We start from the raw sequence: 24,844 nt of genomic DNA, 5'->3' as shown, positions 1-24,844 counted from the left end.
TTCTATATATTCAAATGCAATTGATATGGATTTAAGCACTGTTTATGCGGAATAAAAAGAAATTATTTTCATCTAAAATCATTAAAAAGTCGTTTGGTATAAATGTTCATTCAACACCAACACAGCAACTCCATAAATTAAAAGTCTAGTAGGATAAATGTCGAGATCAACATGGTCTCTTCAATAAAAGTCTAGTGTATGTATACGTATTAAGATTTATAGATACTTTTGAATTAGGGAAAATCAAATGAAGTTATATTTATTTGGTGTATTTGATTTTCAACAGTGATGAAATATTTGAGATCTGATTTCTATATCACTACAAGGAAAACAAACATATAAACTTAAAACGATAAACTAACAAACATAAACTTTCCTTGTGAGGTAAGAAAAGAAAATCATTGGTTTGTAAATTGAAATTGTTCCTTGTCGGCCAAATATGAAAGTGGAAATCCAGACGGAACAGGCATACACACGAGATAACAAAATAAAAGAATTACCGTTCTTTATATATGTAGTTTCCCGCCCTAAAAACTATGTCAAACTGTTTAATTGTTTAATTGTTTGCCTACGTTTGTTTTTTTGGGGTTTTATTTTACCAATCGTTTATTGGTATTTTTTATATAAGGCCACACCAATTTAATTTCTTGTTCTACGGATTTTTGGACTCCAAAATTTGGGGCGAGCGAGCGATTTGAAAATTTTAATAAAAACATATTTAATTTGCTAATTTTTTAGGCGAAGCTTGAAAAGTAAAGGCGAGCGATTATAATTTTTTTTTTGTAAACATAAAATAGTAGTTTTGACAATATTAAAGCTTGATTTCTCACTTGTACTTTGACATTTCTTTAATTTCTGAAATATTTTTTCCCTGTTCACCAAGAAATAATTAAATCTGGTCTTTGTATGTGTGACTGACAATGAGACAATTCTCTATCCAAGTCATAATCAGTTTGGGAACAAACCCTTAATGTTATAAATATCCCTTTTACATGTTTTATGAGGGATCAATATAAGTTATAATATATTTGTTTGTACAAAAGGGCTCATATTTTCTCAAAGAACTATATATCTATCTGGTATTAAATGGTCAAAACATGTCCAAGAATTTTGTAATATTCCTGGACTTGAACCATGTTAACACATTTACTTTAACAGTTTAATATTATTCAAAATAAGTGGACCCCTCTTTTAGAAAAAGTTGTTTAAAATGTGATGCAACTCTCCTCTTTTTTTGAGTACAAAATTCTAAGTTTTCAAAGGTTTTGTATAGAAGAACTATACAAATCCTTGGTATTTCTATTTTCTTTTCTACATCAGTAAAATGACCCCTTGTCTGAGGGAGGGTTGTTCTCAACCTGATATTAACAAACACAGGTCAAAGTACGGCCTTTTACACAGGGCTTTGATACAGACCAAACAGCAGGCTATAAAGGACCCCAAAATTATTAGCGTACACAATTCGAACAGGAAAACCAACGATCTAATTTATATATCATGTATATCCAAACGGGAAAATACCAATGAACAACAACTGCTGAACGACAGGCCCCTCAATCAATCAGGACAGGTGCATAAACATGCAGCGGCTATGGATAGTTTTGTTTCGCCAGCATACAATATAACTGCAGTTGAAGGCAAATCCTTCAGAAGTTCTTTGTACTTTATTCTAACAACGAACATTTTTTTATAGGGAATATAAGTAAGGGGGAAAGTAACCAACTTTTTGTTCTTTACAGGTATTTCCGCTGATATAATTTATATCGGAGCACTCCCGCTTTGGATAAATAGGTTTCATGCTGAAACAAATATTCTCACAGATATTTACATAGTGTGGTGGGGTGCTTTTATGTTTAAAATCGTTATATACAGGTTAGACTGTGATTTTAAAAACAAATGTTGATATCTTTTTATAATATTTGCAAAAAAAAACGGTGCGGGAAATGGACATGATTACATTTCCGGATGCGGGAAGCGGGAATATAAAAAAAATAAAAAAGTTCTGTTTTGAAAAAAATAGGTGCGGGCGGGTCCGTCGAACAAGGAATCAAATTGGTGTGGCCTAATAGTAAAAATGATTAGCATACTCTGTAAATTTTATTTTGAACGGGGTTGATTTGGGTACAAAAACCACCAATGACAAAGTTACTTAAAGATAAATTAAACAAGTTAAACTGGCATGCAATTTTATACATATAGCTGCATGCATATATTTTCAGGTTTTCTCAGAATAAAATTTAAATCTGTATACCTCAAATGGACTAAGTATGAAAACGTCTTAAGACATATCGGAAAAAATATGACCGTGTGCAATGTCAATATCATGCCAGTTTATTTAAGAAATAATTCATGGAAGCGATAGATTTTTTGGAAATTTACAAACGGCCCAGATACAATACTGTTGCCAGTATTAATATTGATTCTCTTATAGGGTCTTTGCATCGGAATTAAACACAACTATTCTAAAACCAGTTGTTGGCATGACACGTGTTATGTTCTTCTCCTATATTTTATGATGGTATGATACTAAACCCCTAACGGGAGGGATTGTGCTTGATATTCATATGGTGCAGACATAATCTTTCAATCAGTTTAATTAAGAGCTGGAGCTGGCATGTCAGTAACTGATAGTAGTCCTTTGTTTTTTTTTTGTATTATTGTCATTTTGTTTAGTTTCTTTTGTTACCTATTCTGACATCGGACTCGGACTTCTCTTAAACTGAGTTTTACTGTGCGTATTTGTTTTTCTACATTGGCTACATGCATAGGGGGGTTGAGATCTAAAATAAAACATGTTTAACCCCGCCGCATGCTTGCGCCTGTCCCAAGTCAGGAGGCTCTGGCCTTTGTTAGTCTTGTACGATTTTTAATTTTAGTTTCTTGTGTAAAATTCGGAGTTTAGTATGTCATTCATTATCACTGAATTCATATACATATTTGTTTAGGAACCAGTTAAAAGACTCGTCCGGGTGCGGGAATTTCTCGCTGCATACGACTGTCGGCCGTTGTCTGCTCTATTGTCGGGTTGTTGTCTCTTTGACACATTACCCATTTCTATTCTCAATTTTATTGGCTTAAATCATCCGTAGTGTATCTAGTTTAAAAATGCATCCGATTAACCCGTTCATTAACCAAGATAGCCACCATTGCTAAAAATGGAACATGAAGGTAAAGTGCAGTTTTTGGCTAATATCTCTGAAACTAAAGCATTTAGAGCAGCAGGTTAAAAATTTTATCAGGTCAAGATCTATCTGTCCTGAAATTTTCAAATGCATCAGCAAAATTCGTCAAAGTAAGCTCTACAAATAAGTCAACTTGATCAAAATTGTCAATTGACTCATTTAGGAGTTATTGCCCTTTGTAGTCAATTTTCCACAGTTTTTGTTATATTAACCAAACTCCACTTTTTTTACTGGGCCAAAAATAATTTAACTTTGCCACAATTTTCAATATGGAATCTTGATTTAAAAGTATCCGATGACCCAGTCATCCAACCAGCATGACTGCCATGACGAAAATATAACATAAGGTTTACTATAGAACTCTATATGTGAAAATTGTAATAAAACAATTTCAAATGGTCACAACTTGAAAATTGATTTAAATAATGATAAGGGTTTTTCAGTAACTATTGTAAGACTACCATGGGATGACCTGCTTTTTATTTAAGCGCTTGACCACACTAAACCAACATGCTGTAATACTATGTATCACTATTTTAATCTTATTTTACATGATTTACCAAATCACGGTATATACATGTGCATGGGAGCGACAAAGGCTCTATGTGATTATTATATATTATTAGTATTTAAATTTTGAAAGAGTTTCACTACTGTCAAGTTCGAATATACTGAAGATGTAATCCTATAGTTGAGGTCTTTAAAGTTTATCAGCTTTGTATCCTGATTTCCATCTTCACGGAAGTATATTATCTTTTATTAGCAAATGTTTGTGTATTTAATTTTACTGAATGTTTTCAAATAGATTTTATTCGATCAGTATTTGTATTATTTTATGTGGATCAAGGGATTTTCTTCCCGATAGAGCGAGAAGTTGTGGAAAGTCATCTTGTACAGCTCATTCTCCATACGACAGGGACTTACTTTATCCATTAGTCTGTATGGAAATCAGTCATGATTTGATACTTGTATTGATAGTCCTAAATACAACTAGTTTCGCTCTTCCTAAATACTGTTATGTTTCATAGAGAAGGCAGCTTTCCATTTTTTCAGGTTTTAGACCGACCAATTTCTCAAGTAAGGGCAAGTAAGTGTGACAATGTACTACATAAACTTAACTGAGTGACTCAGAACCAACCCGGATCATTAAAGTTTATAATTCTCGTGCTTATTACAAATGAAATAACATTTAAAAAAAGTGTATGCGTCCGACGTTCATTTGAATTTATTCATCAGAAACGGTCATGGCAAAAGATCTGAAGTGATGATAGTCGAGATCGAATTTATTATTAATATCGTAACACATAATGACCTAAAATAAGCATAAAACTCTTTTAAAAACAACTTTACACATCACAAAGTTTTGTTATCTTAGATAGTTCTCTGATTTTGTCAAAAGTTATATTTAATTCACATATATTGTATTGGTATAATAATATATTCGTATATTTACGAGATAATTTTATACCATGATTATAAATTAATGAAAAATGATAGTTTTCTATAATTAAAAATGTGTGATCTTCAAGCAAAACGATATCTTAAGATAAACGCAGAATATCCAGTTACATTTTACGACACCATGATTTATATATTATGTTGCATGGGAGTGTGGGAAATATGTTATAGTTATTGTACAGTACTCTCTGTTGCATGCATCAAAAAGAGGACCTGCAAATTTAGCCGGTGTTGTATGCATCACATGTGTTTTTAACCTTATAAAATATCGTTTGGAGCAGCTTGTCTTATTCCAATAGACGGTAAGCACTTATACAGGTTATTGTTCATGAATGATTATGTTGTTTGTATAATTTATATACATTTAATATGTATGTATGTTCTTTTGAAACTTTACTCAATATTGAAACTCAGTTTATTGATTTCACTCTTTCAAAGTATTCTTACTCAAAGGCTATTTGTCCTTTTTTATTAGATTTCGAATATAATATTAAATTACGTATATTGAGTAAATTTACTCAGTCATACACATTCATAGTGATTGAAAGTAAACATCTGTGTTGATTGGTATCTAGCTATTCGGGGTTGAATTGAGTATTCTTTTGTCCATGTCGGGTAGATTTATCTATGATAATGAGCTGTGTATATCTATCTGAAGTATGTCTAATTGTTTATATAGGAACCTATGTTTACAGATAAATTTAGTATTATATCTTATCAGTTTCAGCTTTATTGTTTTCTTGACATGCAATGGTACAATGGTATAACATGCTAAAGTTGATGGTATAACACGCTAGATTTCTGATGTATACCATGCCAAAGTGCGATGGTGTAACACGCTAAACGTCAATGGTGTTCAGGCAATGGTTTTTGTTTTTGCTGTGTCCTATAAGTTTTTCCTTTATTGTTTGTTTATAATCACTTCGTTGCATTTCTCTTTTGAGTTGTTTAACACTGTTCTTTTGGTGGCTCTATATAACTTGCTATGCGGCGTGCACCAAGGCTTCAATTTAAAGGCCTTATACGGTTATATAGTTGTATACATCAACGGCATGTGGTCATGGGTGGATAGTTGTCTCATTGACAATTATTCCACTGCCTCTTATGCTAAAATGTTAACATTGAAAGACTGATCAAGACAAGATAATTTATAACAATATATATATATATGGTGTAATAGTGTTGCGTCCCTGACGAGGAAAGGTAACACACGGCCACCGAAAGCTTTATTATTGTGAAGCCCAGGTGGTCGTGTGGTCTAGCGGGACGGCTACAGTGCAGGCGATTTGGTGTCACGATATCTCAGTAGCATGGGTTCGAATCCCGGCGAGGGAAGAACAAAAAATTTGCGAAAGCAAATTTACAGATCTAACATTGTTGGGTCGATGTTACGAGAGGTTCCAGAAGAGAGAACTCCTCCTCTCTTTGTGACAGAGGAAAATATACATTTGACTGTCTGACCCTCCATTCATTCGCTGACTCCTGTATGGGTCCAAATTGAAAGTCTATTCATGTCACATTACAATTTATAAAATTTTGAAAAGAATTGGGAATTTACTTTTTTGATAAGTTACATAAGAAATAACAATTAACAAGGTTTGCGTTTATAAGAATGCTAGCAATTTATTCTGTATGTGTTTCTCCATAATCCCACTAGTCCATTCAGTGCTTCATCTTGTTGTGTAAGTCATAATGATGCTGAGTTGAAATGTTGTTTGACAAATTTTGCGTAAAGGAGCACATATCAATCCGTATCCAAAAGACATTATAAACAAACTTTAAATTTTGGATTACAACGTCTTTCTGATACATTTTTGAGAGAAATCCTCAAACTTTTTGAAAATAGCAGCCTGTAATCGTTCAATCATAATGTAGATAATTGTAAAGAAGAGTAGATTGTTATTATAAGATTGAAAGACGTTTTTGAAAATTGCTCTAGTGTTTAGTTAATACAAGAGAATTTGGCTCTATCTTATTGATCAACATTTTTCAACACTTTTAAAGTACTGTTTCAGTGTAAGACTCCAGTTAAACTGCAATTCTATGCCATGATGTGTTAATGTACCATGAAATTATGGTTACAAGAGCGCAAAAAATGTGTTTACAAATTTTGTACGGGTTCTGATTGGATGATACAGGATTGGAATTACTTTTAATCGAAATTAAGTTTTAAAAATCTAGAAAATCAAATTCACAATTTACAAAGTAAAGAAAAATATCCTCGATTTTTCACATTGGAGCTTTTTTTTTTAATTGTTGTGCAACACTGGCATTTCTAGTAAAAGGAACTGATTCACGTTTTTCCCTAGTTTTCGAGAAATAAAATACGGAACACCGCTGGTACCCTTTGGAAAGAGCATTACGAATAGTTACGCTCTTGTAACCGTAATATAATGTCTCTATTTCGTAAGGGTAAATACTTAAAAAGACAATGATAGATGAAAATCGATGGTTACTACGTCCTGTGTGTGGACAGTGATATGACCTACGGTGTGTGTACATGAAAACTTCACTGAAGACTTATATATTAGATTTAAATTACTCATGACATTTTATTTAAATTGAATCAATATCATATTGACCCAATCCATTTAACAATCGTTATGATACTGGATATGTGTACTGTTTATTTTATCAAAATGTAAGTTGATACAGTTTATCTGCAAGTAATCGGAATATGACATATATACAAAGACGATTTTTATGACGTATTCATTAGGGTTATAAATTTGAGTGTAGGAAATTTATTTTTCAGTCTGAGTAAAGAAAAAGATGATACGGCTTAGTAAAAGACATAAATTTTTAGTTGTAATGACAGGATTTATCATCATTTTTCTGAAAGTTTTAACACTGACCAGAAATCCAGGTATGTTAGAATTACATATTTAAAAATTTAGCGACACCAAATGTATCTGCAGAGTTATATGAAGACGAACGTGCGTCTGGCGTGGCAAATTATAAGCCTGATTTCTTTGATGATCTTGTAAAAGCTATAACATATCTAAAACTTATTTTACTTAAATGAATAACTTGTCAAAAACTTTCTTAATGCCTTACTGTAGTATGTTTTACAAACAATCAGAGCTCAAAAAACTTTTATTTTTACTAATTAACCCAGAAATAAAAGTATACTAGATCATGAACACGTGGGGATTACTTTAAAAGTGATTGTAAATGGGACCATCGTGTTTTGAATATTTCAAATAACATAAATACAAATATTTTATCGTATCACTTCCTTGTTGAAATCGAATAAAATCAGAAACATGTAAAACGGAAGTTGAATACGTTAAATTTCTAACATATAAAAAAGAAGATGTGGTATGATTGCCAATGAGACAACTGTCCACAAGAGACCAAAATGACACAGACATTAACAATTATAGGTCACCGTACGGCCTTCAACAATGAGCAAAGCCCATCATGACCGCATAGTCAGTTATTAAAGGCCCCGATATGACAATGTAAAACAATTCAAACGAGAAAAACTAACGGCCTTATTTATATAAAAAAAAATGAACGAAAAACAAATATGTAACACATAAACAAACGACAACCACTGAATTACAGGCTCCTGACTTGGGACAGGCACATACATAAATAATGTGGCGGGGTTAAACATGTTAGCGGGATGTCAACCCTCCGCCTAACCTGGGACAGTGGTATAGAACGAACTATAACAATCAGTTGAAAAAGGCTTAACTCATCAGATGGATTGATTGATTGATTGTTGGTTGCTTAACGTCCACATCAGATGGACAAAAATACAAGTGGACGTGGCCGGGTACTTGTACATCCCGACAACAAAATGGACACTAGCAACAAATCTGAGAGTACTCGCAGTTATCTGACAGCTAGTTCAAAGTCACTAACAACTAATAAAAAATCATGCATCTAAAACTAAAACTAAACCATACTACTTTAATCAAAATATTTATGATAAAATCCCTTGTTTAAATTTACAAGACCATAATTTGAGTATATTGATGCGACGTATGGGATTGACTCATTGCTGGTTTCTTAACATCCAGTGGCAAATATTTCAGCATTTTCAGGACGAGCCGTTACATGACAAAAATGATGTGTTAGCAATTCTGAACTGTTTGGGAAAATTCATCGTTATGAATTTAAAAGAACTCTCTTTTATTATAGTAACAGTGAATTTTTATACATTGTATAACACTCTTAGCTTGGACAATATATATGAAGCACGGATACTTTTTAAATATTTTGCTTTTTCTTCAAAAGATGTAAACTGACTGACTATAAATGGATCAATCTCAAACAGAACATTTAGGCTACTTGCTGACTTGTTTCTTTATTATTATGAGGCTGACTTCATGCAGGAACTTCTTAGGAAGAAAGATAAGAAGTTAGCAATATCCTTTAACTCTACTTTCCGCTATATAGATGACGTTCTTTCACTAAACAATTCAAAATTTGGTGACTATGTGGAACGCATCTATCCCATCGAATTGGAGATAAAGGATACTACAGATACAGTTAAGTCAGCTTCATATCTTGACTTACATCTAGAAATTGACAATGAGGGTCGGTTGAAGACAAAACTTTACGACAAAAGAGATGATTTCAGCTTTCCAATTGTGAACTTTCCATTTCTAAGTAGCAACATTCCAGCAGCACCTGCATACGGGGTATATATCTCTCAATTGATACGATATTCCCGTGCTTGCATTTCCTATCATGATTTTCTTGATAGAGGGTTACTGCTCACAAGGAAGCTATTAAATCAAGAGTTCCAAATGGTGAAGTTGAAATCATCCCTTCGTAAATTTTACGGACGCCATCACGAGTTGGTTGACCGTTATGGAATAACCATTTCACAAATGATATCGGATATGTTCCTCACGTCGTAACTACAATCCCCTTCCCTTTCATGAATTTGACCTACCTAATTAGACTATTTACCGGATTTGTAATCACATAAGCAACACGACGGGTGCCGCATGTGGAGCAGGATCTGCTTACCCTTCCGGAGCACCTGAGATCACCCCTAGTTTTTGGTGGGGTTCGTGTTGTTTATTCTTTAGTTTTCTATGTTGTGTCATGTGTACTATTGTTTTTCTGTTTGTCTTTTTCATTTTTAGCCATGGCGTTGTCAGTTTGTTTTAGATTTATGAGTTTGACTGTCCCTTTGGTATCTTTCGTCCCTCTTTTAGGCACATTAAGTGGGTTAAATAAAAGTTTAGTGAAGTTGTACTTTTGGATTTAACAGTTCATCTTTTAATATTTGGTCAACTGAAGTTAAAAAAAACGTACACAGATATGTACTGTTTCATTTTCAGATCTGTCTCGGTCAGAAATGATACCTGTAAAAAAATCAGAAATTTGTAAGATAATAATATCAGTAAAAATGTACAGTTTGAATTACCTCCACTTAGATTTATATAAAAGATGATTTTACTGCATCTGGTGATAATTTGTGTTGGTTTGTTTATAATTTGCTCATTATTTTGAAAATACGATGTATACAACAAAAGTTTGAACCATATGGAATGTGTGAACATGACAGTTTCAGACTATTTGTGTGAAAAATTAAACATCCAAATAAATTTTAAAATTGTAGGACATCAAATATTGTCAAGTTACCCTCTATTGCCGATGGGTATTTGCCTACTGATGTGTTAATTCAGTCGAGATGAATTTAATATAAAGCTTTCTTTAGAAAAGTTTTAAATTAAACTAATTTCATTGATATTATGGTGACAGGCGTTCACTAAATGGTAACGGCAAACAAGTATTAGCATATGAATGATTTTTAACACAGTAGTTTGTGTATAAAGTTTATAATACGTATAACACGATCAGACCAGATGTCGTTGACATCGAGAAGGAAGGATGATTCGACCAGTTGGGTTAGTGCGTGTATTAGTTGCAATTTCTGCTATTTCAGCGATTCTGCCGATTCTTCTTGTATTGAGGACACAAAGTTGTGAGTTTGATTTTTTACAAAATTATTTTTGGTACAATTAGATTCATGTTATATTATTTCCGAATTATTTATAGCTTTTTGTATTAGGATGTTTAGCCACGGGCTAGCAACCTGTTCAATTTAGTATGGTCATGTGGAGATGTGAAGACAATTGACTTTTACATGCTAAATGTACATGTATTTATATCTTTTGTGGGTAGTTGTTTCAATGTAAATCTTACTTAAAAAGTATTTTTTGCAATACACACATAAATATATATATATTAATCAATAATGTGCAGATGTCATTACTGTAATTACTATACTATATATAAAAATATTAATTTTCGCGAACCATTTAGGTCACGGAAATTCCAAAATATGGCATCAGTAAGGAGAGTTGTGCAAATAATGTGAATACACAGAACCCCCATCCAAATTATCTTTAGCTAAAAGTATTCATCATTTTCTATTTTATATGTACTAACAACATTCCATTTTTCTATAATTTCGATTAAAATATTCCAAAATCTGAGTTAAAAAAAGTCAAATGCCCAAAATAAACATTGTCTGATTGGTTGAAGTACTGTGGCGTCAATGATAAGCATAGCAAGCCTCGATGTAAAGCACACGCTTCACATGAATAAGGAGAGTTTTACAAATAATGTGAATACACAGATCCTCCGTCCTATTTATATTTTGCTGAAAATGTTGCAATGTTCATCATTTCTGTTTTGATTCTGCTAACAACATTCCATTTTTTCTATAATTCCGATTTATATATGTGGAACCCGCAATAAAAATAGATGGCCTCAATGATTTAAACGCAACGCAAAAAATTCCGTTGACCCTGAATTCAACGGATCGATAATAGCATCATCACCATCAACAAAATGTTTACCGTTATCTTTGTGAAATTTCAGTTATATAGTTCTTTAATTAGAGAAATTTGGGTAAGTATTACTTATTAATGTTAAGGTTCTACTGATGTGCTCCTCTAGACCTTTTTGACGGTCCGTTTTATCCCATTTATCTCAATATTATCTCCGATGACAGTAATGTCAACCCGACCTATTCGTGTCAAAAGTGAAAATCGCATCGATTTATTGAACTAATTTCTTCTTAAACTGTGCATGCATTATTTCTGTATTATATGATAACCAATCACATTCACGTTGCATGTTTGCATGAAAATGGTCATGTATTAGTGAATTGTAAGGGCGATGCAACTTGAGGTCAGTGCGCGATCACGTGACATTATTATTTGTAAACAAATTTAAAACATGCTCCCCGCGTAACACGTGTCTGAATTATCCTTTCAAAGTGTTATGAATCTTTCAATCACTATTTTATGAAATATTTCTAGGTTTACATATCAGTAGTCAAAGTGAATTAAACGTAGTTCTTAGTTGTGTTTTTTTTTATATAGAATTAGAAGGTAAATCTACATAAGGGGGTCTCATTGGGGGGGGGGGGGTGTTCTGATCCCAGATCCCACTTACTGTTTTGTCAGATTCCCATATCCCGCTTACACTATGTACATGAGCAATTTTCATTTTTTTGTCATTTCCGGGGTCCTGCAGAACCCCATTTCCCGTTTTCAGGACAGACCTCATTTCCCGTTTTCATGACACAATAATTTGACTTTCACGTTTCACGCTTGCGAAAAATTGTCAATATTGGTCACGCTTAGACCCAATGAGAACCACACACTAGTCAGTATTTAACTTCACCCAAAAAGATGACTCAACTTCCCTCTATATTTAAAACCTGCATACTAATTTAAATAGCATTTGCTCCCCTTGAACACTATTTGGCCCCTTCCGTGTCATTTCCCTTTAAATTTGCTGAAAAGTCATACTTTAAGTCCATTTACAGTAACGGCTAATATTTGATTTTACCATCTTAATTTCAATTTTCATATTGAACACATTTGACCATTCAATATGAGTTCCCATGTATTTTTGTCATATATGAAGGAGGTTTTAGGTCATGTTTTCCTAAACACCTTATTGCTATTTGTCTGTCTGGATTGTTAAAACCACAAAATCAAATATTGATGAATATGCAAGTTTTCAACAATCCCGGAACATTAACAAAGATGTGTGTTAGAGGGTGAAAATTACCCTTCTGATGTACTGATATTTTTAGCACCCCAAGTGAGAATCTAACTCAGGACTTTCAGCACTGTAGCCATCGGTCTTAACCACAAGATCACGAACTCACATTTGATGAACTAATTTCTTCTATATTAACTGTACGTGCATAAATTCTGTATTATTTGATAACCAATCACATTCACGTTGCATGTTTGCATGATAATGGGTTCTGTATGAGTGAACTGTAGTGTATTGCAAAATTAATGCAAATTGTGACGTCAGTGCGCCTTCACGTGACATAATTATTTGTAACCAAACCGGCTTCTCATGTAATGTAACGGTTTATTTCGTCCTCTGTGATATTTTATCCTGAGGATAATTTGTCCCGGTAATTTTTTTCCAGGCATGGTATTTCATTTCACAGGTTGATTTTTCCCAGAGGAGTGAAAATCTATCAGATTTCTGTGTTATGCGGATAGTATGTACGGGTATATATTTGCCGTATTATATTTCACAGAACCGTGTGAAAAAGAGTCCCATTAACTACTATGTAAGTTACTCTCAATCAATATATACCTGACTATAATTATAAAATGTTTACAAAGGTAAGCAACTGTCTAGGGCCAGGTAAGGGAGGGGAAAAATTAGTATTAGTACTATTTCGCAGAACGATAAACAGATGCATAGACAGACCAAGGGGGTGGGGGAAATTTAGCTTATGACATATATGTAAGAAATCATTGAAGCTTGATGGGAGTGGGCAACCCTCTGGTCCATCAGAGCCCCCACACCTTTTTGAAAAGTTCTGGATCTGCCACTGAGATCTGCAGGTTTTCTTAGTAAAGATACCTTAAAATATCACAAACTGTGTGCTTTCCAGACCATAGTTTACATTTTTTTCATATTTTGCCGTGTCAAAATGACCTAAATTTAAAGGACAGTATATAGACCCAAAAATGGTATATCACATTCTACACATCAAGATTTTAGCAGGAAAGACTGCCATTGGAGTTTTTAACCATTGTGACTTTTTAATTTGATCTACTCCACTAATTAAAGTCGTTGAAGTAGAATATTTAATGTAGGTTTGTCCACATTTTGGTATATATTAATACATGTTTAGAAATAATGTTGAGCCTGTTCCTAGATGCCTGTTATAGACTTCAATATTTATTGTTTATTGAAAATAAATGGAATCAATTCTTTCAGAAAAGTTTAATTCTATGGAAATGTATCCCCCCTTTTATAAGTTGAAAAGGCTACATAGAGGTCAATATACAGTCTCCAACAGAAAACCAAAAAAGGAAAAATAAAGTGAATTTTGGAGAATTATTAAATGTACATGCATTTGAAATATTTAAGATATATTCAGTGGCGTAGCTTGCATGTATGCTCAGATGCTCAAGCATCCACATCATTTTGACAGGAAAAAATATATAAATAAAGATATGTTCGCAGCAGTTAAACTCGGAGGTATAACAAGGTTTAGGATATGAGGATAACATCCAATTATTTCCGATGAAGTATGCGTGGTCTTTTATTAAGGAAAATTTAGTTCATGTAATAAAACAAGATGGATAAATCGCAGAAAAGTGTTCTCGATTTTTTTTCGTAAAAAGATTACGTCGTTGGCTACGGCAAGTGCAGAGGACGATGTTTCATCTGAAACTAAGCCTAGCGGAGCGATGGCTTCTACAACTGACTAACAACATAACTGGCAACTAAACCACCGTATCCTGATATCGTTTCCTGTGACATGAAATACGACATGAAAAAAACTAATCTATAATAGAGTGTGATCATTTCTAGGCTTATCAGTAAATTCCAGTTTCTATCTAGGTCCACATATTAATTTTATTTTCAATAAAAGAACAAAGTTCCTATGTCCCCTGCATTGCACATATTTTATGTAACCAAGGAACAAGGGCAATAACTACATTTGTAATAAAAAATAATGTTTTCCTTTTCCTTTTATTTTAATAGAGAAATAAAAGCTCAGAGAAAATGCAATGGGATTTTTGTTATAATTTATATTTCAAAAGGTCAAAACTGAGAACTTATTTTCGAAATTGTCATTGCTGATGATATAAAAATCTGGCAAGAATAGTACACATGAGAGTGCAAACAAGACCGGATGGACGGATAACAGGAATTTCGATGATGTCCCGTTCGACGCGTTAATGGGATCACTTCAGTTCCTATATTTCGAAGTGCCGCTGTGATGGGGGCGTTTTTTGAGAAATGCTAGGAAAGGGGATCACTTCACTTCCTTTATACAGAAGTGCCACTGTGATGGGACCGTTTAAGAGATGTCAAATATAAGATTGGTGGGAAACTTATACATCAAATAAATAAATTATGAATTACATTCAATTTTGAGAATTTCGAGAAAACATTAAAATTTTGTTTGAAATATAATTATATGAATTGGTGGGTATTTTGAAATTAAACAAAAATCTAACCAGTGTCTGATTCTAGGGGAGTACATTGTGCTTACAGGAACAATGTCTGAAAAAAATATAATTTTCTGCATAAAATAGTCCAAAACAAATTTCGCCTCGCTGCGCTCGGCGAAGGCATCCACATCATTTCAACCCTGGCTACGCCACTGATATTGTTTCAATTTTTTTAGTTCTAGGTTCCACATAACTACCATTTTAGAAAACGATTTCAATGCTAAGTCTATTAGAGGGATATTTGATTTTCATTGGTTGTAAATATGGAATCTTATTCAGTGGCAAAGGAAATAGACACTGACAAGTCTTAGATAACATTTTATATAGTTTTGAATTTTTCTTCGTCAGTTGACTAAAATTAGATGGAGGTGTGTTCTAATTTCCAACAGAGGAGCAATCAACCTATATCAATATGTGCATGAAGCAAATTGATAGTTGCTAGATACTGAATGATTATATCCACAATAAAGGTTTAACCTGTGCATATATACTTAAAACAAGATAAAAAAAAGTCATGTCTTTTTCAGGACTTCTGAATCCATGCAATCATGTAGTATGGAATGTTATTGAGATATGGTTTGGGTGGATGGATGGTCATGAAGGACCTGTAGTACAAAGTATATCACTGGATTTAGCTCTTTGTCTAAGTGTATTATTAAAGTACTTTGCTTTGAGCTCAGTTCATTGTTATGCAATTCATTCTTTGTGAAATTAAGATTTGACAGACAACTCTAATGGACAAGGATTTGTCAAAGTAGTATCATCTCTATGTACAATGTAAGTATTCAGGAGATAAAAGCATTCTATTTTGATTTGAACCATACATTTTATAAAAAAAAGTGGGAACAAATTTACCGGACAATGCTATATACTCCCACTACTAGCAATATGATGCTAGGTTGTTTTAATACATCTGTATTGCCTGCTGATGACTCGGCCCTGAGTGTAAACGCTCCTTCAATTAGGAGGGAAAAAAATTATAAGGCCTATCCAGTCTAAGGGAGCTACCATTTGATTTTTATGGGGGGAGCTAGGATGAAATTTGAAAAAAAAGGCAGGATGAGTAACTTGGCAAAAAAAAAAAGGCAGGATGACAATTGTTGTAAAAAAGTCAGGATAAGCTAAGAAAAAAAGAGGCAGGACCGAATAGACTGAAAAATAAAAAGGCAAGACAGAGATTACAACTAAAAAAAAAGGCAGGACAAAATTTTTCATCCTAGCCCCCCCCCCCCCCATAAAAATCAAATGGTAGCTCCCTAATCGATTTCTAAAACTATACTTCATTGCACATGTTCAACATTTTTATACAACCACAAAAAATTTGGGGTCGTAAATTAGTATCCTGTCCGAAAGATGGTTTCTGGATAATAACTTTATTATAAGTCAACAGAAATCAACAAAATTATAACACAACGTTTATAACCACAAAAGGAAGCTTGGGATTGATTTTGGGGGTTATGGTCCCTAAGGTTTAGGAATAAGGGGTACAAAGGTGCCCAAAACAAGCTTTAATCTAGTGTCGGTTTAAAAAGTTGTGTATAAGTATTTCAATTGTTCTGAAATTGTACCACAATGTTTAATACCATAAGTAGAAGGTTCGGATATATTGTGTGGGTTATGGGACAAACAGTCTAATAATTACGGACCAAAAACAAACATTTTTGTAAATTCAAGACCCTTAATTGGAGTTTGTCCAGAATGGTTCTTGAATTACCTAATACCAATGCTTTATGAAATCTTCTTTGAAAATTGGAGTTATCTTTCTTTGTTCAGTCAACTTAAATCAATTATACAATATACAATGCAATATTCACTTTATTACCAACTGATAAATTAAAGCAGTCATTAATAACCATTCAGTGATTGCAAGCACTTTCTAGGGTATGCCCTTTTACAAATGGAAAAATTATACATTTTTTTAGTTTCTGATCTCTTAACTGAAGTTTGTCTCCTCTAAATGTTTCTCATTTCAGAAATTAAAAAGAAAATTTCTTTAGATATTTTTGTTTGAAAGGATTAATATTCAGCAGCATAGTGAATTGCTCCTAACACAAAAGCAAAACAAATATTTAAGTTCATTAGACCACATTCATTCTGTGTCAGAAACCTAAGCTGTGTCATCTATTTAATCATAATTCAAACTCAGAGCTGTTTCCAGCTTGAATGTTGTGTCAATACTAGCCCCAACTGTTCAGGCTTCGACCTCTGCAGTCGTATAAAGCTGGGCTCTGCGGAGCATCTGGTCCATTCATTTGTTTATTTTTCAATTTGTGTGAATTAACATAGTTACAGTAAATGCTAATTACTGCACTTTCATACCACAACAAATATTGTATTGGTACATGTATCACTCAAATGTGTATCCATATAACAAAAAAAATGAAAAGGAATAATTTTGCATTACCTTTTGAATACTATAATAATAATATTGGCTTAAAATGCTTGAAATTCTATCAGATTACTTTTGGAGCAGTTATGAGTTTTGAAATTAGAAAGATCATATCATATGCAACAAGTGTAGTAAGTTTCAAGTTGATTGGAATTCAGCTTCATCAAAAACTACTTTGACCAAAAACTTTAACCTGAAACTCCCACTTCCATTTTCTATGTTCAATGGACCGTGAAATTGGGGTCAAAAGTCTAATTTGGCTTTAAAATTAGAAAGATCATATCATAATGAACATGTGTACTAAGTTTCGAGTTGATTGGACTTCAGCTTCATCAAAAACTACCTTGACCAAAAACTTTAACCTAAAGCGGGACAAACGAACGAACGGACCCACAGACCAGAAAACATAATGCCTATCTACTATTGTAGGTGGGGGCATAAAAAATTTAATAAATAACACTCATAATGCTCAGATTTGGTTGTCATCGTGCAACATAGTTAATAACACCATATAGAAAAAACATAGAACTCATTTTGTCATAAGACACTGTCAAACATCCATACATACTATCCACACTCATCTGTGTCCACACTTGTACATATTACAATATATTCGACTATCTTGCTCAAGTCATCGTATATCTGCCTTTGTTTAAAATTACTTATATAAAATGTCAATATGAGCTGTAACAGTTGTTGCATTCGTTTATTCAGTCGTCGTCATCAATTGTCGTTCATTGTCTTTTTAAGTTGACTTCAGAATCTCTTTTTAGTTATGAAAATAAACCACACTTTGCCACAAGCTTTACTAGTAATACATGTCGCCTTTAGTATAAATATAACATACAGTTTGGTAACAAAAAAAAATGTTTTTTTCCACCAAACACACACCTTGATTATACTTCATTGAAAAGCTAAGATGGATTTTTTTCTAGTAAAATACACCTGTTGTATGGTTAAGAAACAGTCACTCCGCCAAGAACAATCAAACAATAGTTGGTATCTCAGGGAGTACAACTTTGCTATTACTCTAAATACCAGTAGATAAGTGTATATTATATTTCACCTGACATTATTTGCTGTGTATTACTAAAAGAAGTGGCACAGTTTGACAGAATACGACTTATGAAAAGAACACAGTCATAATGATTTGATTTTGTTTTTTAATGTTCGGTGAAAAAGTCATTAGAGCTTTTGTTGTAATATGTTTGTCAATATGCCGAATCAAAATAAAGTTTTACCTACTTACTTGTGTTAAATTATGATTTGTTAACTATTGAGTAGTTTGCTTCGTTAGATGTCTTTTTGGTAGTCAGTCACAATTTACTGCCTTGCCTTCATATACTGGTCCATTGGGCCGTTAGATATCTTTTTGGTAGTCAGTCACAATTTACTGCCTTGCCTTTATATACTGGTCCATTGGCTCGTTAGATGTCTTTTTGGTAGTCAGTCACAATTTACTGCCTTGTCTTCATATACTGGTCCATTGGGCCGTTAGATATCTTTTTGGTAGTCAGTCACAATTTACTGCCTTGCCTTTATATACTGGTCCATTGGGCCGTTAGATGTCGTTAAAAACTTTTGGTAGTCAGTCACAATTTAATGCCTTGCCTTTATATACTTTCCATTGGGCCGTTAGATGTCGTTTTGGTAGTCAGTCACAATTTACTGCCTTGCCTTCATATACTGGTCCATTGGCTCGTTAGATGTCTTTTTGGTAGTCAGTCACAATTTACTGCCTTGCCTTCATATACTGGTCCATTGGGCCGTTAGATATCTTTTTGGTAGTCAGTCACAATTTACTGCCTTGCCTTTATATACTGGTCCATTGGCTCGTTAGATGTCTTTTTGGTAGTCAGTCACAATTTACTGCCTTGCCTTCATATACTGGTCCATTGGGCCGTTAGATATCTTTTTGGTAGTCAGTCACAATTTACTCCCTTGCCTTCATATACTGGTTCATTGGGCTGTTAGATGTCTTTTTGGTAGTCAGTCACAATTTACTGCCTTGCCTTCATATACTGGTCCATTGTGCGAGGTGTATTAATATTTATCATATATTATTTGTTTAAAATCGTTACACATGTCACTATAATACATAATTTACTTACTTACTTATACTGTAGGAATATTCATTGATGATAAGGCAATGGTATTTAGTATATATGCAGTGTTCATAACGATCAGTATTGATATAATGAGATTACTTGGTCCTTCATCCCAGTCATGGCTCATTTACTTTTGAAAAGTTAATGTGTTATAAAATAAGAAGAAGTGGTATGATTGCAAATGAAACAGCTCTCCACAAGAGACCAAAATGACACAGAAATAATTTTATTAACAACTATAGGTCACCATACGGCCTTCGACACTGAGCAAAGCACATACCGCATAGTCAGCTATAAAAGGTCTCGAAATGACAATGTAAAACTATATAAACCAGAAAACTAACGGCCTTGTTTATGTACATAAAAAATGAACGAAAAACAAATATGTAACACATAATCAAAAGACAACCACTGAATTACAGCTCCTGACTTGGGACAGGCACATACATAAATGTACATATTCATTTGGCGGTGTTAAACATGTTAGCGGGATGTTGCCATTTCAGACAAGCGACACATTTCGCTGTGTGAACAGCACAGATAACTGTTATTTAAAGAAAGACAATTAAGGGATTAAGGTGGTACCTAACACTACAATTACGTTGTGTTGTTAAGGGAATATTAAGCTTCTCGATGATCAAAATAAGTGTTTGTCGAACTGCTATATAACCAGTGTATTTTTTCTTATAAAACGATTGGTTTAAATTTTTTGAAATTTTTATATTTTTGTCAAAGGGTCAAAGTAAATACTTTGTCAAAATTTTATGAAAATTAAAAAAGCCAAATTAATTTTAGTTAAGGTGTTGGGTACCACCTTAAATCAATTATGACATGTTCAATTCTGCATCTAAAATTTGTCAGTTTGACTTTGGTTAAAATAAACCGTAAAGTAAATAAACTATTCATGATCATTCATTTTTTCAAAAGATTTAACCAATAAAATGCAGTAGGTTGTCTAAATAAATCAGCGGGCCTAGTGTAAAAAATCGCAATAAGACTCTAAGGGGCGTTTTCCTAAAGGGGAAATATATCTAAACAAACATTAGGCTCTGTATTTTTGGTGATATTTGAAATAACTAAAAACTTGCATAGGTAATTCATGTAAGAAATGGGCCCAAACAAACTAGTGGTTTTTATTGAGAAAAGTTTCATTCCGCAAGTATACTTTATTCGAATGATGGAAATTCCTGGTATTTTGTTTGTACCAACAAAACGCTAATCAGTTATATAATGTACATTATTTTTCAGTTTTGACTATTCCACAAAATATCAGAGACGAGATCACAGCAAGACAAGTATTCAGTCTGGTATGGTTAATAAGTAAAATAATTGAAAGAGATACGAAATAAATACCATGATAAAAAATGAACGAGGTAAACAACATGATAAAAAATGAACAAAGTAAACACCATGATAAAAAATGAACGAAGTAAAAACACCATGATAAAAAATGAGCGAAGTACACCCCATGATAGAAAATGAACGAAGTAAACACTATGATAAAAAATGAACTAAGTTAACACCATGATAAATATGAACGAATTCATCATGACAAAAAATGAACGAAGTAAACACCATGACAAAAAATGAAAGAAGTACACCTCATGATAAAAAACAAATGAACGAAGTAAACACCATGACATAAAATGAACGAAGTAAACACTTTGACAAAAAATGAACTAAGTAATTATATAAACACCATGATAAAATATGAACGAAATAAACTATATAATAAAATATGAACGAAGTAAACACCATGATAAAAAATGAACAATGAACTAAGTAATTATATTAACATCATGATAAAATATGAACGAAATAAACTATATGATAAAATATGAACGAAGTAAACACCATGATAAAAAATGAACGAAGTAAACACCATGATAAAAATGAACGAAGTAGTTATATAAACACCATGATAAAAAATGAACGAAGTACACCCCATGATAAAAAATAACGAAGTACACCCCATGATAAAAAATGAACGAAGTAAGCATCATGACAAAAATGAACGAAGTAAACACTATGATAAGATATGAACGAAGTACACCCCATGATAAAAAATGAGCGAAGTACACCCAATGATAAAAAATGAACGAAGTAAACACTATGATAAAATATGAACGAAGTACACTCCATGATAAAAAGTGAGCAAAGTCCACCCCAAGATAAAAAATGAACGAAGTAAGCATCGTGACAAAAAATGTAAGAATGTAAACACCCCATGATAAAAAAATGAAGGAAGTAAACACCATGATAAAAAATGAACGACACCATGATAAAAAATTGAAGGAAGAAAACACCATGACAAAAAATGAACGAAGTAAACACCGTGATAAAAAAATGAACGAAGTAAACATCATGACAAAAAATAAACAAAGTAAACACCATGATACAAAATGAACGAAGTAACAAATCGGCATGATAAAAAATGAACGAAGTACAACCCATGATAAAAAATAAACGAAGTAAACACCATGAAAAAAAATAAACGAAGTTAACATTATAAAATATGAACGAAGTAAACACCATGATAAAAAAAAAGAACAAAATAAACACCATGATACAAAATGAACGAAGTAAACACCATGATAAAAAAAATGAAGGAAGTAAGCACTATGATAAAAAAAAAATGAGCACAGTAAACACCATGATATAATATTGTAACTGAAAACTATATCTGTTTACGCACAGTGTACGTGCGATGGGTGTGGTGTCCGAACACTAGGAATGGTCGTAACAATTCATAAAATGTATTGGAGCATGCAGGTCAAGGACGATTTCGAGAGCATTGCATACTTATTTCTTTACATAAACATATATTAAAAATAACATTTTTAAGTTACTCTGTTTTAAACGGTTTTACAAAATCAGTGTTCGTTATCTCAAATATCAAATGAATATATATCACATTAATGTAACGTCAGTTGTTTGCACATACTGAGAGACACGTTGAAGAGAGCATATGTCAAAAGCACTTCATAAAAGTATTTCATTCTTTACCAATCGATTATTTTTGTCAGATATAGGGTCATTTTAGTTAGAAATATCTTTGTAACTCACATTTAAACCACTTTATTTCCGACCTCTAGACTATGTATTGAAATGTGAATTATATTTATGAACTTGTATTAAAAGTAAAATTTCATGTCAGTCATGAAGTGGACAAAAGGAACGCTTTACTAGATATCAAAATATTAAGATGATACGGAACCTCCTTGTATACAAAATGCATCATAAATATTTCCTATGTAAGTCAAAAAAATGTCCCATGAAATTGCGTCTTCTTGAACTATATTTGACAGTTCATCTGTGAAATTTCGTTAACGGGACAGAATATCACATTTTTAAACTATAAAATAGTGTCTTCCTTAGTGAAAAATTGTCCCTAGTACTTGGACATAATTTCATGGATGTTTTATAAAAAAATATGTTACAAGGGACAATTTTTCATAATGTACCTATTTTTTTCTGTCCCTAAAGAAGGGAAATAATTTAGCAATCAATTAGTTAAATCATAATTGATATTTAAATCAAGACAACACAGATGTAAACAAAAATGGAAAGTGGTGAATATAAACAGCTATATATGACTTTTTGTGTGATGGTCGATACACCCATGCAGAGTTTAATAATAATGAAAGAATTAAGTTCATTTAAAAGGAAGACCAAGCAATTTGAAATTAAAAACAATGAAATGTTTTATATACATGTTGACAAAAAACACAGAGGAAAGCATTATACTTGTTATTGATAAGGACAAACTGAAACAGGGTATTAGAAAAGACTTTTATGCAATTTGGACATGATTTCACTATGAAACAATATCCATCAAAGGTCAAAATATAATATATTTTCAAGGGACACTATTACACAGAAGTGGACAATATTTTATAATAAAATGTCCCAGACAAAATTTCACATGTCATATCCGTGAAATTTTGCCATGGGACATCATTTCATGGGGAACACTTAGTCTATTTAATCCTACAGAAACAGTACTATTTAATCCTACACCTACATGTAGCCCCAAATATATAGCCTCTGTGGATTTTCTTTGCAACATATTCCTTCATCTCTTTTATGTCTCAGTAAACTTTAACACTAAAATGGTTCGCCATATTTAAAGAAGAAAAAGTTGTTTGCTTAACAAATGAGGTGAATTAAAAAAAAAATATATCTACCCGAAAGCAACAATTTGAACCTACGGAGGCTTATGCTGTATGACTATATATGTGCATGTAACCGATAATAAGTGAGGTAAAGCGTATTCAGACTCAGTTTTTTATTCTGGTTAAATATGCTTGAACGCAAATAACGTAAAGTTATTCCACTGTCTGCAGCTTCCACCTACAATAGACTGTCACAAATTTTATGCATTCATCAACTTTACCTTTTATATAGCCATCAACTTTACCTTTTATAGATCCTGCCTTATTTTACAGCCGCCATTATCACCAGACTGGAAAAGAAAAGCCATGATGTTCAAAATTGAAAACTCGAATCAGCGTAAATATCATTTATATTTTTTACTAGTATAGCTTTTCTTGTCTATAGATATAAGAAGATGTGGTACAAATGTATGAGTGACAATGAGACTTCTCTCCATCCAAGTCATAATTTGTAAAAGTAAACCATTATTGGTCAAAGTATGATATTTTGTCTGATGTTCATAGTTAAATGGACCCCTGGCGTATTTGCCTCTAAAATATAAAAATTATTTTTAACATGTGAATCAGTTAACACATCACTTGTTTACTTGAAATAAACATTTATCCTAAAATTGGGTATTTGCTGCTTCACCGCTACGTATGAATCATTAAAGATTTAGCGCAAATACGAGTCGGTTCGGAGACAGAAAAATATGACCGGGTAAGGTGATATGTCTTCCAGTGGATTGTCACCTTATAAAATAGCACGTTAAAATTTCCGTTCAGCGTGTCGGTTTGGTACAAAGCAGGGTAAAAAATCATATAGCATTAACATGTTCACGTCCTGAATATGCATATAAGTTTGCTAATGGCCATGGATGTTAAGCAGCCAGCCATCTTCATCATCCTTTTTGTAATTTTAATGCACAATGTAAACTATCAGGGCCTTTTATAGCCGTACGGTGATAGTTGTTAATGTCTGTGTCATTTTGGTCTTTTGTGGATAGTTGGCTCATACGACCACAAAGTCAGCTATAAAAGGCCCCGATATGACAATGTTAAACAA

At 32.9% G+C, this 24,844-nt stretch overlaps 1 protein-coding gene across 7 annotated transcripts in view; it reads left to right on the top strand.

The window, feature by feature from the left end:
- The window catches only part of LOC143082910 (alpha-1,3-mannosyl-glycoprotein 4-beta-N-acetylglucosaminyltransferase C-like), a 33,534-nt gene that overhangs the window by 6,487 nt on the left and 2,203 nt on the right, over positions 1 to 24,844 (top strand). For 2 of the 7 annotated variants that reach the window (XM_076258915.1, XM_076258916.1), the window contains exons 2-4: positions 7,396 to 7,506; positions 20,873 to 20,931; positions 24,073 to 24,136. In XM_076258915.1, the coding sequence (XP_076115030.1) occupies positions 7,413 to 7,506; positions 20,873 to 20,931; positions 24,073 to 24,136 (217 nt within the window). In that variant the 5' untranslated portion in view covers positions 7,396 to 7,412. Of the gene's footprint in view, positions 1 to 4,830; positions 4,943 to 7,262; positions 7,282 to 7,331; positions 7,507 to 10,462; positions 10,594 to 20,872; positions 20,932 to 24,053; positions 24,137 to 24,844 lie in introns of those variants that run through there. The other 5 variants (XM_076258914.1, XM_076258917.1, XM_076258913.1 and 2 more) reach the window with 5 other exon arrangements.

Source organism: Mytilus galloprovincialis, chromosome 7, assembly GCF_965363235.1.
Source record: "Mytilus galloprovincialis chromosome 7, xbMytGall1.hap1.1, whole genome shotgun sequence".
Classification (NCBI taxonomy): Eukaryota; Metazoa; Mollusca; class Bivalvia; order Mytilida; family Mytilidae; genus Mytilus; species Mytilus galloprovincialis.
Note: the sequence above shows the minus strand (reverse complement) of the source record. Positions and strands in the feature narration are given on the sequence as shown.